Source organism: Eriocheir sinensis, chromosome 5 (genome assembly GCF_024679095.1).
Source record: "Eriocheir sinensis breed Jianghai 21 chromosome 5, ASM2467909v1, whole genome shotgun sequence".
Classification (NCBI taxonomy): Eukaryota; Metazoa; Arthropoda; class Malacostraca; order Decapoda; family Varunidae; genus Eriocheir; species Eriocheir sinensis.
Genome location: NC_066513.1, coordinates 27,969,937 through 27,986,637, shown reverse-complemented (window position 1 = coordinate 27,986,637; position 16,701 = coordinate 27,969,937). Strand labels below are relative to the sequence as shown.

Genomic DNA, 16,701 nt, shown 5'->3' with positions numbered 1-16,701 from the left:
GAATTGTAGAATTAAAATATGGGTGATTAGAAGCTTGACCCAATCTCATGTATGTAAAAAATATAGAAATGTAAGAAACACACACACACATGCAAGCACACACACACACACACACACACACACAGAAAGAGGACCAGCTAACTTAAGTGGACATAGGAACAGAGTGAGAAAGACTTGATCAATGAATGATGTTAAGAAATAGTTTTACACACACACACACATACACACACCAGGCTCATACTCCTCTACAGTAAATGCTGGTGTATCTTCTATGCATGGCATTTTAAGTAGAGACCAGTTACATTATCGAGCCCAAACTATTTAATTCTTTCTTTACGAACTACTCTTCTCTCATCATAAATATATAACGATCCAGGTAAGGCAAATACGCTCGGAACACTTACCTCCCATAGTGCATACAAGTCAGCTGGGTTTCAGATATATGTGGCAATTCACTTAGTAGAGCTTTCACCTCCATCATGACTTATGACGGTGACAGAGATACTTCAAGGCAGGGGTAGTGGCATCAGGGAAGCCACAGTGGGGTAACTACACCAGGGTCACTTTCAGGTCACTATCAGGGCCACGGTAAATGACAAGGTAACAGGCAAGGGTAACTACACCAGGGTCACTTTCGGGTCACTATCAGGGCCACGGTATATGACAAGGTAACAGGCAAGGGTAACTACACCAGGGTCACTTTCAGGTCACTATCAGGCCACAGTATATGACAAGGTAACAGGCAAGGGTAACTACACCAGGGTCACTTTCAGGTCACTATCAGGCCACGGTATATGACAAGGTAACAGGCAAGGGTAACTACACCAGGGTCACTTTCAGGACACTATCAGGCCACGGTATATGACAAGGTAACAGGCAAGGGTAACTACACCAGGGTCACTTTCAGGACACTATCAGGCCACAGTATATGACAGGGTGACAGGCAAGGGTAACTACACCAGGGTCACTTTCAGGTCACTATCAGGGCCACAGTATATGACAAGGTAACAGGCAAGGGTAACTACACCAGGGTCACTTTCAGGACACTATCAGGCCACAGTATATGACAAGGTAACAGGCAAGGGTAACTACACCAGGGTCACTTTCAGGTCACTGTCAGGCCACGGTATATGACAAGGTAACAGGCAAGGGTAACTACACCAGGGTCACTTTCAGGTCACTATCAGGCCACGGTATATGACAAGGTAACAGGCAACTACACCAGGGTCACTTTCAGGTCACTATCAGGCCACAGTATATGACAAGGTAACAGGCAAGGGTAACTACACCAGGGTCACTTTCAGGTCGGGTCACTTTCAGGACACTAGCAGGCCACAGTATATGACAAGGTAACAGGCAAGGGTAACTACACCAGGGTCACTTTCAGGTCTCTATCAGGCCACGGTATATGACAAGGTAACAGGCAAGGGTAACTACACCGGGGTCACTTTCAGGTCACTATCAGGCCACGGTATATGACAAGGTAACAGGCAAGGGTAACTACACCAGGGTCACTTTCAGGTCACTATCAGGCCACAGTATATGACAAGGTAACAGGCAAGGGTAACTACACCAGGGTCACTTTCAGGACACTATCAGGCCACGGTAAATGACAAGGTAACAGGCAAGGGTAACTACACCAGGGTCACTTTCAGGTCACTATCAGGCCACGGTATATAACAAGGTAACAGGCAAGGGTAACTACATCGGGGGAGCCACACCAGGGTAACTACGGCCACGCCCACTGTCACCTCCCATCACCGCACCTGTCAGCTGATCCAACTCTCGATCCGTCCTCTGTAATGACACTTGCTATTGCCTTCTCCTTCCTTTGTATCCTTTCATTATTTCTATCTCTCCCTTTTCTTCCTTTGTATCCATTCACTATCTTTCTTTTCCCTTCGTTTCCAGCTTCCATTCACGACTATTTCACCTGCTATCAACACCTGTCAACCGATCCACCTTTCTTCCCCCTCTGTAATCACGTCTGGTATCGCCTCTTTCTTAATATTCCTTTGTGTTCCTCCATTATTCCTTCTTTTATTATCATTTTCTCTTCGTTTCCAGCTGCCATCACCACCTGTCAACTGATTCAATACAGGTATACAGCTTATATCACATACATACACGTAGCTGTCACTTGATCTAGCTACTTAAAACCCCCGCTCTCAACGTCAAATAAAAGACAATGTTAAAATATTCGATATCAACTTAATTAGGGTGAATATAAGGCTGTTTGGGTACTTGTTTGTTTATTTATAGGGAGATGGTGGGCGGGGAGCCCTAACACGTGTTTTTGTTTACTGTCTATCAGCTGAGAGAGAGAGAGAGAGAGAGAGAGAGAGAGAGAGAGAGATACTTATACAAATACTTCACTAATACACAATAATAACCAAATACAATATAAATCATTGCCTGAAATCCCGTGGTCCCGTGATAGAGTCTCCGCCTTGCGCATCAGCCCCGTTGTTGGGCCTCCACCTTGAAAGAATTGGGCATCTCTCTGCTGCAGAGTGCGGCTTCCTTTTGGGCCCTGTGCCTACCGGGTTCTGGGAAGCCCACCAGGTGAGAGAACCAGGTGAGAGAGCCGTCTGGGTGGTTTCGCGGCATGCATCGCCTTCCTCCTTTGGGGTATATCCACAACGAAATACCAAAAAAAGAAAAGTAAAAAGTTTTGTTTACATGTTGTCAGCTGACGGTCAGAAGAAGAAGAGGAGGAACCGAGACACGGCAGCAAACGTTTCTCTGCATCCTTCCCAGCCCTTCAAACCTTCAATAACAACAACGCTAAGGAAGAAGAGGAGGAGGGGAAAAGGTCAGAGGAGGAGGAAGGTCGTGTCAGCATGAGGTGGCTTCAGCAGGTGCCCAGGGTGCTCGTAAGATCGGGAATCACACCTTCCTGCCAGAGATTCAGCCCGTCCCTGCAGAGACATTACTCTGCTGCCCTCACGCTGCCTCCAGGTGGGTGCTGTCCAGATCCATAATGCAAGAGTTGACCAGTACATTTACACTCTCCCCTGAGGACTCTACAAACGCATTCCTATGCTGTCCAAATCCCCAAAGCAAGAACTGACCACTACATTTACTCTCTCATCCCTCATGACTCTACAAAGTCTCATTCCTATGCTGTCCAAATCCATAATGCAAGAGTTGACCAGTACATCCACTCTCTCATCCCTCAGGACTCAACAAACTCATTCCTATACTGTCCAAATCCCTAATGCAAGAACTGACCACTACATTTACTCGCTCATCCCTCATGACTCTATAAACACTCAGTCGTATGCTGTCCAAATCGCTAATGCAAGAACTGATTAAATTTCTTCTTCCGAATCTCGAGATTAATCTTTGGCATTGTCACTTGGTGGGATCATTGTCTTATTAAATTTTTTCAAAATTATGTCTAATATTAACCACCCATTGCACCGTCACTTGCTTGCTCTCTCTCAACCATCACGTGCTACACGACACTTCTTGGGGCTAAATGACCGTTCCTTGTCTGTCGACCGATGTAATGCATCACAATTTTCCCGGTGTTTCATCCCAGCGACCGTCAAACTGTGGTATACACTTCCTAATGTGATTATTAATTCTAGTAATTGTGAAACATTTAAAATACATGTGAATGCCTTTCTTCTCAGTTATCTCGCTACCTACTGGATTTTCTCCAGCTTCCTATTCTTTGCTTTCTCCTTCATTCTGTATTTCCCAATATCGGTGAAGTGTTGCCCGCTGGGCCTTTTGGCTTATAGCATTCGTGCTTTCCGGCGGGTCTCCTTCATTGATTCATATAATAATAATAATAACTGACCACTACATTTACTCTCTCATCCCTCATGACTCTACAAATACTCATTCCTATACTGTCCAAATCCCTAATGCAAGAATTGACATGTACATCCACTCCCTCATCCCTCTGGACTCTACAAATAGTACTCATTCCTATACTGTCCAAATCCCTAATGAAAGAATTAACCAGTACATCCACTCTGTCATCCCTGGGTGCCAAAATGCCTAAGTCCTGTCCCTCAACTGAGAAAGTGAAAAGTTCCTACCGTTTCAGACATTGCCTTTGAGGAGTTGACGCAGAAGCTGGCGGACAAGCAGGTGACCCTCATTGATGTGCGGCTGCCCTATGAGCATGTGGAGGTTGGCACCATTCCAGACTCCAAGAATGTGCCATGTGAGTCTGGAGGGGGTGCTGAGTGTCCCTGTTGATCTTTTTGTTGTTCTTCTTGTTATTCTTCTATTTCTTTTTGTTTTATGCTGTTCTTGTTCATGCTCTTCTTCTACTTCTTCTTCATCTTCTTCTGTCATCCAGCTGGTCTTTTCTCCTCCTCCTCCTCCTACTACTACTACTACTACTACTGCTATTTTTTAACCCCCAGTGCAAATCCTCGGTCTGGCCATTCTGCAGCCTGACGAAAAGTTTGCCGAGAAGCGAGGGTTTAGCAAGCCGTCCCTGGACCAGCCCCTCGTGGTGACCTGCCTGGCGGGGGTGAGGGCTCGCACGGCACAGCTGGCTCTCTTGGGGGCGGGATACACCAACGTCAGGTAAAGGAGAAGGGTTGACTTATTTTCTTTATTGTTCTTAAGGCCAAGAAATTTATGGATGTGTCTCTGTCTCTTGGAATTGCTTAAGGCTTTTCTATGTAGAGTTTACCAGTTGAAGGAATGAGAGAGTGGACGTACTGGTCAACTCTTGTATTAGGGAGTTGGATAGCATAGAAATGAGAGTTAGTGGAGAGCTCTGAGGGATGAATCTTAACTAATGCTAATACTCATATCACTGCAGTTTAACAAGACAACCAAGAGATAAACAGATACAGATAGATAGATAGATAGATGATGCATTGTAGTAGTATTAATGATTATAGGAAGGAAAGCTTAAGGATTTTACTTCGGATACTGCATAGTTAAATTTTTTATGTGCACAAAATTTATCGATCAGTTTATTTGTCTCTGACTACTACTACTACTACTACTACTACTACTACTACTACTACTACTACTACTACTACTACTACTACATCTACTTCTAGCCCTACTACTACTACTACTACTACTACTACCACCTCTACAACACTATACTCCTTCTCCTTCTCCTCCTACTACTACTATTACTACATCTTTTCTATGGACTTCAATTTATTTTTCATTCAAAGATGTTAGCTCTTGGAAGGGATAACACATGATATAGATAATTATTCTAAGTCTACATATTCCTTTCTTTCCCAGGGTGTACGTTGGCTCCTTTGAAGACTGGGTGGAGAAGGGTGGCAAGGTGGAGTTCCCAAAAGTTGAAGAGGAAGAAGAAAAAGAAAAATAGCAGCCGTCACATCAGCTCCACACACACATATCAGAGGTGGTGAGATAGTCAGGCATATTTTTCTAATGTAAATATGTTGATAATTTGATGCATAATAAATTTGTGATAGTGAGTCCTGTGATTTTTGTTCTCTTTAGTTCAGAAGTTCTTCGGACACCATCTCAGTTCACAATCTGCTCATCCTTTCCCCATGAACTACTTAGTTTTTCATAGCAAGGGAGGCAGCTCAGGGTCAAAAAACAAAAACAACAACAAAAAAGCCCACTAGATGCTGCCCTGACAAGAGAAAAAAGAATGAGAGACCAGAAAAGAGGTCAATTTTAGGTGGAGAGGAAGGAATGGAAGGAAGGAGAGAGGAGAGGAAAGGATAAGAGAGAAGGGAGGAAGGGGGAGAGAGAAGAGGAAAGGGAATAGGGGAGGTGAGGAAGAAAAGATAGGAGAGAAGGGAGTTTAAATCATTGCCAGGAGGAAATACAGTTGAAGGAGTTTACCAGTGCAATGAGTAAAAGAATGAAGATGCTGGTTAACTCTTGCATAAAGTTGGACTGCACAGGAATGAGAGTAAGTGGAGCCCTGTGCAGCGATCGAGGCAGTGGGAAAAGTGGAGGCATGCAGTTAGTAATCCCAGTGAAGAAAGAAAATTGTATCTACTCCCCTACGAGATGTGACACTCCCCCACTGAGGCTTATAAAGGTCAAGGCTGGGTTATACTTTTATTGTTTTATAATTCATGAGTATTGTCGCACCACTGACGGCGGCGGTGGCGGAGGCGGTGGTAGGAGTGACGACGAGGAGCGATAGACACACACACACACACACACACACACACACACACATATTCACTCATGCAGCCGAGATTTCAATACATATCTTATATTTGTTTGTTTGTTTCTTTCTTAGATTTCCTGGATTAACATTTCTTTACCTGTGTGAGACTCTCCTTCATCTTCTTTTTCTTGTGACACATTGATGGTATAAGTGGTTCTGTCTCTTTTTATAATAATTCAGAAACACTTAAGCTTCCACTCATTGTCTGTCTATTTCCTAGGTCATAGATGCTTAAGGTTATGGCATATATTAACCCTATGTTCTTATAGTAATGCAGAAACTCTTTATCAGCAGTCTCCACTCACTGTCTTTATTTCCTTGGTCATAGATGGCATATATTAACTGTATGTTCATTAAAATCTTTCTTATATATCACACACATAAGCTATTGAGTCTCCCTTGACTCTGTTTCCAGGTTCTTAGATGCTTAAGTTTATGGGATGTATCAACTGTGTTCATTAAAATCTTTCTTATATATCACACACATAAGCTATTGAGTCTCCCTTCACTCTGTTTCCTGGTCATAGATGCTTAAGTTTATGGCATGTATCAAGTGTGTGTTCATTAAAATCTTTCTTATATATCACACACATACACTATAGAGTCTCCCTGCACTGTATTTTCCTTGAAGTTACTTGTATTAATAGGTTCAATCATTTATATTTTTCCTTTTTCACGTATTGTAACTTGCTTGGGAGAATCAGTCACACACACGTACTATTAAGTCTCCCTATACTTTATTTTTTCCATTTTCTTTGGTTTACACTTGAAGTTACTCATTTTAAAAGGTTCAATCATTTATACTTGTCTTTCTTAGCTTATTGTTGGGGGCTCCCGTGGTCCCGTGGTAGAGTCTCTGCCTTGCGCTTCGCCAGGTTGCTGGGGTGTGGGTTCAAGACCTATCAGTTACCATGGGGGTGGAAAGGTGGGCTCTTTCCGACACCCTCAGCCCCGTTGTTGGGCCTCCTCCTTGAAAGAATTGGGTATCTCTCTACCAGCCGTCTGGGGGGTTGCGCGGCATGCACCGCCTTCCTCCATTGGGGTATATCCCCAACGAAATACCAAAAAAAAAGCTTATTGTTACTTTCTTGGGAGTGTCAATCATTTATACTTTTCTTTCTTCACTTATTGTAACTTTCTTGGGAGGATCAGTTATTTTTACTCTTCCTTCTTTGCTTACTATAACTTTCTTGGGAGTGTCAATCATTTCTACACTTCTTTCTTTACATAATGTAACTTTCTTGGACATAGAGAGACCCAGATAATTACTAAGTCCATACTGGTGCCTCAAACTCACCACTCAGTCACCAGTCAGTCACTTCATTCACCAGTAGCCAAGTCCACTAGTATTTGAAAGGTATAAGTATGTATATTATAACTTCCCAGAGAATTACTAAGTACGTACTAGTGCCCCAAAGTCACTAGTCAGTCACTACTACCAGTCCAGCAGTCACCAGCCGGGCAGCATTGAGCCTTCACCAATAACAGAGGCCACCAGTGACTGTGAAGGAAGGAGTTTCCAGCCACGACCTTCACCAGTCATGGCTTAGTCCACTGGTGCTGGGAAGGGTTGTGTCAGTCACCAGTTAGTTCAGGCTTTCACTGGTAACTGGTAAGGGGTCACCAGTTAGTTCAGGCTTTCACTAGTAACTGGGAAGGGTCATGTCACTCACCAGTCAGTTCAGGCTTTCACTAGTAACTGGGAAGGGTTATGTCACCAGGTATCAAGTTCTGTTCTCACTAGTAACAAAGGAATAGTGTTGGTTTAAGTTCTAAGGTGCTGTTTTTTTTTTTCTTCTTCTTCTTCTCCACCTTCTTTCTTCTTCTACTTCTTCGTCTTCTTTTGTTTTTCTTCTCGTTTCCATCTTATATTGTTTAGTAATGTAATTCACTCTGCTCTGAAGATGATATACTGTTTCTTCTTCTTTTCATTTCACATCATAGGCTACTCATACACATACAGTATTTTCTATAGGACTGTATATAAGTAAAGTGTTTTATTGTATTTCATGTAGACTTAGTTTCCAGTCTGCTACACTCTGTGTACAAGTATATAAGTCTGAGTGCATCTTATATACACACACACACTATACACTCTGCCACACTCTCCGCCCCGCCCCGTACCTCACCTTCTCCTTACGCTACAGACAACCCTCGTCATGCATATGGGTTAAAATACAAGAACATAAGGAGTCTGCAAGAACCTGGTCAGCCTATACAAAGTAGCTCCTGTCCTATATAAGGCTAAGGCAGCACCTGTTAGGCGTGTACTGATAAACTCTTATGGATCTTACTAATAACAGAGGAGTGATATCAGGGGAAAAATTATGATGTTCCAAGCTCCTCACTTTAAATCAAAGATGGACTTGTGAACACTGATGATAGATACGGGAAATTAAAGACGTTTTGAGGATTATATGGTCAATAAGTCGGTTTGTATAGGTTAAAATGATGTTGGGGAAATAGTTATCTTTGGTTCTTTAGATTTAATGACAATTAAAAGCTTGTATTGCCAAAACTATTCCTTGCAGACTTTCTCTTCCCTTCCCTTTCCCTTCCTCTCCTATCCTTTCCTTTTTACCTCCTATTCCTTCCTTTCCTCTCCCATCCTTCCTTTCCTCCCTCTCAGGTTTTATCCCTTCCTTTTCTCTTCTTCTTCCTCCTCTGTCTCCCTTCCTTCCTTTTTTCTTCCTTATCTCTCTCTCCATTCCTTCCTATCCTTTTCTTTATTCTTCCTTCTTTGTCTAATGCCCTTTCTCTTTCCTTCTTCCTTCCTTCCTTCTCCCTTATCTCTCTCTCTCCCTCCCTCCTTCCTTTCCTTCCATGATATATATTACACCTATGCATGACGAGGCTTGTCCGTGTCTCTGTATATATATATATATATATCATTAACGCTACAACATAATTTACATGACACACTTATAACCATACAGATTATATACAGGTACTCGTTATTACAACAGGCGTATTAGCTCACCACAGTCTAAGGCTACACCATTGTTAGTGCAGCAGAGGCCAGAATAGTGCCAGAGAAATGTTAGTGGGGGTAGAGATTAGAGGGCCGAGAGCTGAATTGTCAACTCGATCTAGGTGTTAAAAAGAAATATACAGTAGTTAGTTTAAAATATGAAATGGTAATCTAGTTCTTAAAATAGTTAACTCAAATCTAGGTGTTAAAAAGTAGTATAGTTAGTTTAAAATATGAGAAATAGTAATCTAGTTCATATGCAAGCTAGTTAGTTAGTTAGGGCAAGCAGGTTTGGGATAGTGGAATGTCAAGCTTGTTAGTGTGAGTGCAAGCTGCCTTCCTGCCTTCCTTCCCTCCTCCCCTCAACCAAAGATAATCTAGCTAGTTATAAAAGGGCCAGAAACAGCACCTAAATCAATACAATTCAATGGGAAAGAACATTAAGGAAGCAAGAACCAAATAGGTCACTTAGCTTAAATTATATTGCCAATGGGTTCTAGGTTACAAGCATAGGACAGGGTGACTTTGGATAGTGCCAGCTCATGTGCCCACTAAATTCTGGCACCATTAGGGAAAGGAGGCTTGAAAAATATCACCAAAATCAAAAGAATTCAAAGGGGACAGCAAGAATCAAATAGGTCACTCAGGTTGCAAAAAGGTTCTAGGTCATAAGCATTGGCCAGTGTAACCTTTGACCCACTAAATTCTGGCACCATTAGGGAAAGGATGCCTAAAAACAGCACCAAAATCAAAAGAATTCAAAGGGGACAGCAAGAATCAAATAGGTCACTCAGGTTGTAAAAAGGTTCTAAATTATATGCATTGGCCAGTGTAACCTTTGACCCACTAAATTCTGGCACCACTGCGGCCCTCCACTGCCCTTGTCGCGTGTCGTCTGGTTCGAACTATTATAACACTGTACACAAATATGGCATGCTACTCTTGTCCTCTGTGATAAATATAGTCGTCTATGTGAAAGATATATATATACTCTATGGAACCCTTGCTAAGACGGCAGACATAGGGATAAACCAGGTGTTTGCGTGTGTGTGTTATAGTGCGTGTGTGTGTGTGTGTGTGTGTGTGTGTGTGTGTGTCTTTGGTTAAGGAATAGGGCATAGGAAGTTTATGTATATGTTAAAACTGGTGATGAGGACAATGTGAAAAAATGATTGACAGTCGCTTTGCTTTGAATAACAAGAGAGTGGATGATCGGCTGAAGGAAAAAGATAGATAGATAGATAGATAGATGGATTGATAGATAGGTAAGGATAGGACATAGGAAGGAAGAGATAAGCAAATAATAAAGATGATAAATAATGGAAACTATTAATAAGGAAGGTCCCATGAACACAGAATTTAATATAGAGGTGAAGTTAGAGTAGATAATATAATGTAAATAAAAGGAGGTGGAGGAGGAAGAGGAGGAGGAGGAGGAGAAGTGATATCGATGCCCTTTTTCTCTCTCTGTTTCCTCCCTTTCTCCCTCATCTCTCTTTCTCCCTTCTCTCCTCTCCTCTCCTCCTTACCTCCCATCCCTTCCTTTCCTCTCCTCTCTCCTGTCCTTTCTTCCTTCCTTCCTCTCTCTCTCTCTCCTATCCTTTCCTCCTTACCTCCCATCCCTTCCTTTCCTCTCCTCTCTCCTCCTATCCTTTCCTCCTTACCTCCCATCCCTTCCTTTCCTCTCCTTTCCCCTCCTGTCCTTTCTTCCTTTCTTCCTTCCTCTCTCTCCCCCCCTCCCTTCCTCCTATGTTAAGAATAGTTCATAAGGGTGAGATTGAAGGGTCATAGCACCAAATTAGCTGCCTTAGTGACCTGTCTTAGGGTGTTCTTATGTTACAGTGTGTGTGTGTGTGTGTGTGTGTGTGTGTGTGTGTGTGTGTGTGTGTGCAGAGAAGAAATCATTGAAAAAAGAGAAATGAAATGCCATAATAGTAATAGTAATAATAATAATGAGAGAGAGAGAGAGAGAGAGAGAGAGAGAGAGAGAGAGAGAGAGAGAGAGAGAGAGAGAGAGAGAGAGAGAGAGAGAGAGAGAGAGAGAGAGAGAGAGAGAGAGAGAGAGAGAGAGAGAGAGAGAGAGAGAGAGAGAGAGAGAGAGAGAGAGAGAGAGGAAAAAAAAGAAAAAAAAATACTTATTACAACATAGCTCATTGACTGACTGACTGACTGACACACACTGACTGACTGACTGACTGACTGAAGCTTGTACACTTAATACTGACTGGCTTGTTGACTGATTCCTCTATTCCACCTCCTCCTTTTCTTTGTGTAGTATTTATTTAGCTATTTAAAGATGCTATTTGGCCACTATGCACTATTAAGTATCTGATATGCATTTGCTAGTCCTCCTCCTACTCCTCCTCCTCCTCCTCCTCCTTCTTCTTCTTCTTATAAGCACTTGGGTATACCTGGTTTCTATAAGGTGCTAATATATGGACTAGTCTTCTTCCTCCTCTTCCTCCTCCTCCTCCTCCTCTTCTTATTTGTAGCACTAGGTTAACTATTTCTTATATGGTTCTAGAACAGCCTATTTCTCTCCTCCTCCTCCTCCTCCTCCTTCTCTTCTTCCTCTTCCTAAGTCGACTATTTCTTATATGATTCTAAAACAGCCTATTTCTCCTCTTCCCTCCTCCTCCTCCTCCTAGCACCTCATTGGCTATTCCTAAGGTGCTATTTAATACTAGTTCAAGCACTTCCAGCAGGTGTCTAATAGGGTCAGGTCATTAGAGGTCATTCAAGGGTCATCACAGGCTGACTAGATGCTTGTATAGGCGACCGTGTTTGTGTGGAGGTCAAGGGAAGGTCATAGGTCAACACGTGGTCATGAGGAGAGTACTAGATGCTTGGTGTGTGTGTGTGTGTGTGTGTGTGTGTGTTAGAGATATGTGGTCATTGCGTGGGTGTGGCTAGGGAGGGTGTGACTCTAGGTATGTAAGTATGTGTCTGTATGTTGGATATGTGGTGTGGTCAGAGTATGTGGCTGGACTCCGCATATGTGGCTAGTAGTGTGGCTCTAGGGAGGTTTTCTACAAGAGCATGTGTCTGTATGTGGGCCTAGAACATATGTGGTGTGATCAGACTCAGGGTGTGACTACTCTCAGCATATGTGGCTAACAGACATAATTCTATCAACATGTGAAGTGCCTCTAAACAGTGCCAGCAGTGCCTCAGTGTGTCAGCAGTGCCTCGGTGTGTCAGGAGAGGGGTCGGCCTTGGCACTACTCCATCAGCGGGTGCCAGAACTGTATGGGCTCTTTTGGGGCAGCGAGGGCCTGGTTCCACTGAGTCAGCCCGCGCCCTCTTGCGAACATGAAGGGACCGATCACGACCCTGCCAAGCGGACGACCTGGAATATGGGATCGGTTTAGGAGAAGGGAGAGGAGGAGGAAAAGGAGGAGTATAGTAGTAGAAGTAGTACTAGTAGTAGTAGTAGGAGTAGTAGTAGTAGTAGGAGTAGTAGTAGTAGTGGTAGTAGTAGTAGTAGCAGAAGAAGAAGAAGAAGAAGAAGAAGAAGAAAAAGAAGGAAGAGGATAAGGAGAAGATAAAACAACTATTCCATTAGCAGTTCAATACAATATTATACATTATACAATCCCATACAACACCCTCGCACACTGACCCTTGGAGGCCGCGTTGGCAGCGAGGGAGAGCGTGAGGTTGAGGTGGACTCCCTCGAGGGCGGCGGGCGGGCGGAAGTGGAATGGCTGGTTGAAGTGCGGCTCCTCCACCGCCGCCACCACCGCCGACTTCTTGCTCTTGAGGGTGCGACGCTGCGCCATGAGGGACGCCTTCACCCACGACACTGTTTCACCGTCGCCAACCTGCACGGGACGGGAAGGGGCGTGAGTTACAGAGGAAAGGAAGGGAAGGGAAAGGGAGGGTCGTGAGTTAGAGGAGAGGAAAGGAAGAGAAGGAAGGGAAAGAGAGAAGGGAAAGGAAGAGAAAGGAAGGGTCGTGAGTTAGAGGATATGAAAGGAAGAGAAGGGAACGGAAGGGAAAGGAAGGGTCGTGAGTTAGAGGAGAGGAAAGGCAGAGAAGGGAGGGAAAGAGAGAAGGGAAGGGAAGGGTGTGTGAGTTACCATGGGGAGGAAAGGAAGGGGAGGGAAGGAAAGGGGAGGAAAAAGGTCGTGAGTTACAGAGGAGGGAAAAGAAGGGATTACATACATGAGAGGCGATTGAGACGAAGGGAAGGGAAACGATCAAGGCTTCGTGAGGTGCAGAAGAGAGCAGAGAAGGGAAGGGAAGGGATCAAGGCTTAGAAGGAATTAGAGGAGAGTAAAAGAAGGTAGTGAGAGACGAATCACTTATTCAAGGCTTTAAGAAGGGAAGGAAAGTGAGTTACAGAAAAGAGGAAAGAAAGAAGGAAGGAATTAGAGGATAATTATACAAAGCTTTAAGAAGGGAAGGAAAGTGAGTTACAGAAAAGAGGAAAGAAAGAAGGAAGGAATTACAGATATGAAAGGCGAGTGAGCGAGTGAGAAGGAAGTTACACAAGAGAATAAATAAATAAAGAAAGAAAGAAAAGAAAGAAAAAAAAGTGAGTTACAGAAGAAAGGAAGAGGTGAGATAGATAGATAGATAGATAGAAAGAGATAGATAGATAGATAGATAGATAGAGAGAGAGAGAGAGACAATCTTATCTCACGTGTCACACCAATGAATAGTTTGAGTCGCAGTCGTGTCTCTCTCTCTCTTGTACTTCTATATTTAACCTATCAACCCTTTCCTCCTCCTCCTCCTCCTCCTTCTTTTATTATCCTTTCTCCTCTTCCTCCTCCTCCTCCTCCTCCATCTATTGACAAGAAAACGAAGAGGGAAGAGGAGGAGGAGGAGGAGGAGGAGGAACAGCGTGAAGAAATATCTTACTCTTTTCTCTCTCCTCTGCTCTTGTCTCCCTCTCCTCCTTCCCTCCCTCCCTCTCTTTCCTCCCTCCCTCCCATCCTTTCCTCCCTCTCTCCTTCCTTCCTGTCTCTCTCTCTCCATTAAACTGCTCTCTTACATTCTCCTCCTCCTCCTCCTCCTCCTTTCAATCGACAAGAGAGAGAGACGAGGAGCATGTGTTAGCTCTCTCTCTCTCTCTCTAACCAATCTACCTTTCAATATCTGCCTTCCTTATATTCCTATATCTACCTTTCGAATCCACCTGTCAAACTCTGCCTGTCAACCTGCCAACCTCCTTCTTACCTTGACTCCGCGTCCCTGGAAGACGGTGAGGGAGAGTCTGTGGAGAGTGTCGTTGTAGGTGAGGGAGACGAGCAGCTCTCCAAGGTTACTCCTCGACTCGTTCTCGTCCTCCTGAGAGAGAGAGAAAAAAGGGGATGAGAGAAGGGAAATGAATAAATCGTCACTTTGTAATACAGTTGCTGTGAGAGCCGACAGCGCCTGAAAAATAACGGCCTTTGAGACTCACAAAAGGCAGAAAGAATAAATGAATAACTTTTATTTTTAACGTTCCGCCTATGGCTGGGGCAAGCTTTCATGGTGGGGCCTGATGGTCGACTCCAACCTATTATGGCGCAGGTAAGTGTTTATAGTAGTGCTATCTTGCTTGGGTTATGCTGTCCCCCGGAGCTCATCTTGATCCTCTCTTTAGAGAGAGAATCTAGACTCCGGGTTGGCAGGTTGTCTTCAGGACAGCATGTGGGTAGTCTTTGGCCACTCGGCGGTGACTGAAAAATCCCAGCTGTGGCGGCGGGCAGGTCTCGAACCCGGGACGCGGCGCCGGCACGCTAACCACTCAGCCACCGCCTCACTCTCTCTCTCTCTCTCTCTCTCTCTCTCTCTCTCTGTTTTTGTTATCCTTGACCTGTCTTTCATTTACCGGTATACATTACTTGTCACGCATGTTTTTATTTAATTTAATTTTCTCTCTCTGAACACTCCCAGCTGTGGTGGCGGGCGGGACACGAACCTGGGTCCTCCTGGAAGCCGCGCCCGCACGCTATCCACTCAGCCACCGCCACCGTCTTACCTGTACGAGCGTGATAAATGGATAGATAACTAATACACATCTCTAAGTTAGCACCCTTACCCTGACGAGATCCCTGGTCATGACGGGGGCGGACTCTGCGGGCGGCTGGGCCAGGACGCGGCCGAGGGGGTAGTACACGTGGCCCACGGTGGCGCCCTGACGCTTGGGCCGACCCCCGTCCAGCACTGTGAGCCGCAGGGTGCGCTCGCCCACGCACCGGATGGGAATCTGAGGGTGGGGTTGATGGTGGTGGTGGTGATGATGGTGGTGTTACATATAGACATACATACATCCTTAAACATATAGAGACACAGATAGGGATACAGAGATACAATGGAAGTAATAGTAATAATAGTAGTAGTAGTAGTAGTAGTAGTAGTAATGATATCTGAGTAGGAATACCATATCTCTCTCTCTCTCTCTCTCTCTCTCTCTCTCTCTCTCTCTCTCTCAAGTACACACGTCAATTAAAACTAACTCACTTTCTTCACAAACACACACACACACACACACAGACAGACGGACACTTCCTGGAACCAAAGATCTTTTAAGAATCCCTTCCGCTAAGAGGCGACTCGTGGCCTCCGACTTATAGCTAACAGCCTGCAAGTTCCCGTCAGCTGTTATAACGAGTGTGTCTGTCTGTCTGTCTGTATGTATGTATGTCTCTTCCATTCTTTCGCTCTCCTTTCTATTTCTCTCGTTCTCTTTTTTTCGTTTTCCTTTCTCTTCTTTTTATCTTTCTTTTCTTCTCTCTTTCTCTCTCTCTCAGCGGAAGAGAAGGGTATAGGAAAGGAAGGAAGAAAGGAAGGGAGGAAGGAAGGAAGGAAAGAAACAAGGAAGGAAGGAAGGAAGGAAAGAAGGAAGGAAGGAAGGAAGGAAGGAAAGAAAGAAAGAAGGAAGGAAGGAAGGAAGGAAGGAAGGAAGAAAGTGAGAGAGACTGAATTGAAATATATTACTTGTCTGAATATAAGGAAAAAAATAATGAGAGCTATAGATAGATAAACAGATAGACAGATAAACACCCACACACCCACACCCACACCCACACCCACACGCTTACTACCCCCTCCACACACACACACACACACACACACACACACACACACACACACACACACACACACACACATAAACACCTTCCCCTCCACACAACTCACGTGAAATCCGAAGTGCTCGTCGAAAACTGGGTTACAAGTCTTCTTCTTCTGTTTGGTCTGTAGGTAACGGCGCTCGTCTGGCAACACACTGAGCCTGCAACACACACACCAACACACGTACAGCTAAACACATAGATAGATAGATAGATAGATAGATAGCAGGGTGAATGGATTGATAGCTTGGTAGATAAAGACACTGAGCTTGCAACACATATAAAACCTATTTCTCACCCCATTACGCTAACCACTAACCACTAACCACTAACCTTATATAGGGGTCACAGGCGTTAGTGGAGCCCAGGGTACGTGAGGGCAGGTTCCGTACCCTCAAAATACCCACTTGTAATTTCTCGCCGTCGCTAACGTATTGCAGCGTGAAGAAGAGTCGTCCTAAGTGACCGTCCGGGTATGTGGCGGGGTCGTCCAAGTGGTCTGGGAT

The 16,701-nt window shown here is 44.2% G+C and overlaps 2 protein-coding genes across 6 annotated transcripts in view; one reads left to right on the top strand and one right to left on the bottom strand.

Moving 5' to 3' along the window:
- The first annotated feature begins 2,354 nt into the window (after positions 1-2,354).
- On the top strand, positions 2,355-5,441 carry LOC126986255 (rhodanese domain-containing protein CG4456-like). 2 transcript variants are annotated; one of them, XM_050842240.1, is made up of 5 exons: positions 2,561-2,578; positions 2,693-2,961; positions 4,064-4,183; positions 4,389-4,554; positions 5,239-5,441. In XM_050842240.1, the coding sequence occupies exons 2-5, from the start codon at positions 2,844-2,846 to the stop codon at positions 5,327-5,329; spliced, it is 495 nt and encodes a 164-aa protein (XP_050698197.1). In that variant the 5' UTR covers positions 2,561-2,578; positions 2,693-2,843; the 3' UTR covers positions 5,330-5,441. The 2 variants fall into 2 exon arrangements, with proteins under 2 accessions (XP_050698190.1, XP_050698197.1); XM_050842233.1 differs by having other exon boundaries at positions 2,355-2,961.
- A 588-nt stretch (positions 5,442-6,029) lies between these two features.
- LOC126986220 (synaptotagmin-15-like) overlaps positions 6,030-16,701 on the bottom strand; it is a 61,155-nt gene continuing 50,483 nt past the window's right edge. For 2 of the 4 annotated variants that reach the window (XM_050842198.1, XM_050842204.1), the window contains exons 6-11: positions 16,529-16,701; positions 16,263-16,356; positions 15,163-15,330; positions 14,316-14,426; positions 12,751-12,952; positions 6,030-12,477 (exon numbers count right to left, since the gene is read on the bottom strand). The exon at positions 16,529-16,701 is cut by the window's right edge and continues 38 nt beyond it. In XM_050842198.1, coding sequence (XP_050698155.1) covers positions 12,350-12,477; positions 12,751-12,952; positions 14,316-14,426; positions 15,163-15,330; positions 16,263-16,356; positions 16,529-16,701 — 876 coding nt within the window. In that variant the 3' untranslated portion in view covers positions 6,030-12,349. The remainder of the gene's footprint in view (positions 12,478-12,750; positions 12,953-14,315; positions 14,427-15,162; positions 15,331-16,262; positions 16,357-16,528) is intronic. The other 2 variants (XR_007739429.1, XR_007739433.1) reach the window with 2 other exon arrangements.

What these genes read in the sequence shown, in the direction of transcription:
- LOC126986255 (XM_050842233.1), top strand. Translation starts at nt 2,844, where the DNA reads ATGAGGTGGCTTCAGCAGGTGCCCAGGGTGCTCGTAAGATCGGGAATC. An exon ending in AGACTCCAAGAATGTGCCAT is followed by an intron (nt 4,184 to 4,388) that starts GTGAGTCTGGAG and finishes TTTAACCCCCAG; the next exon opens with TGCAAATCCTCGGTCTGGCC. An exon ending in GCGGGATACACCAACGTCAG is followed by an intron (nt 4,555 to 5,238) that starts GTAAAGGAGAAG and finishes TTTCTTTCCCAG; the next exon opens with GGTGTACGTTGGCTCCTTTG.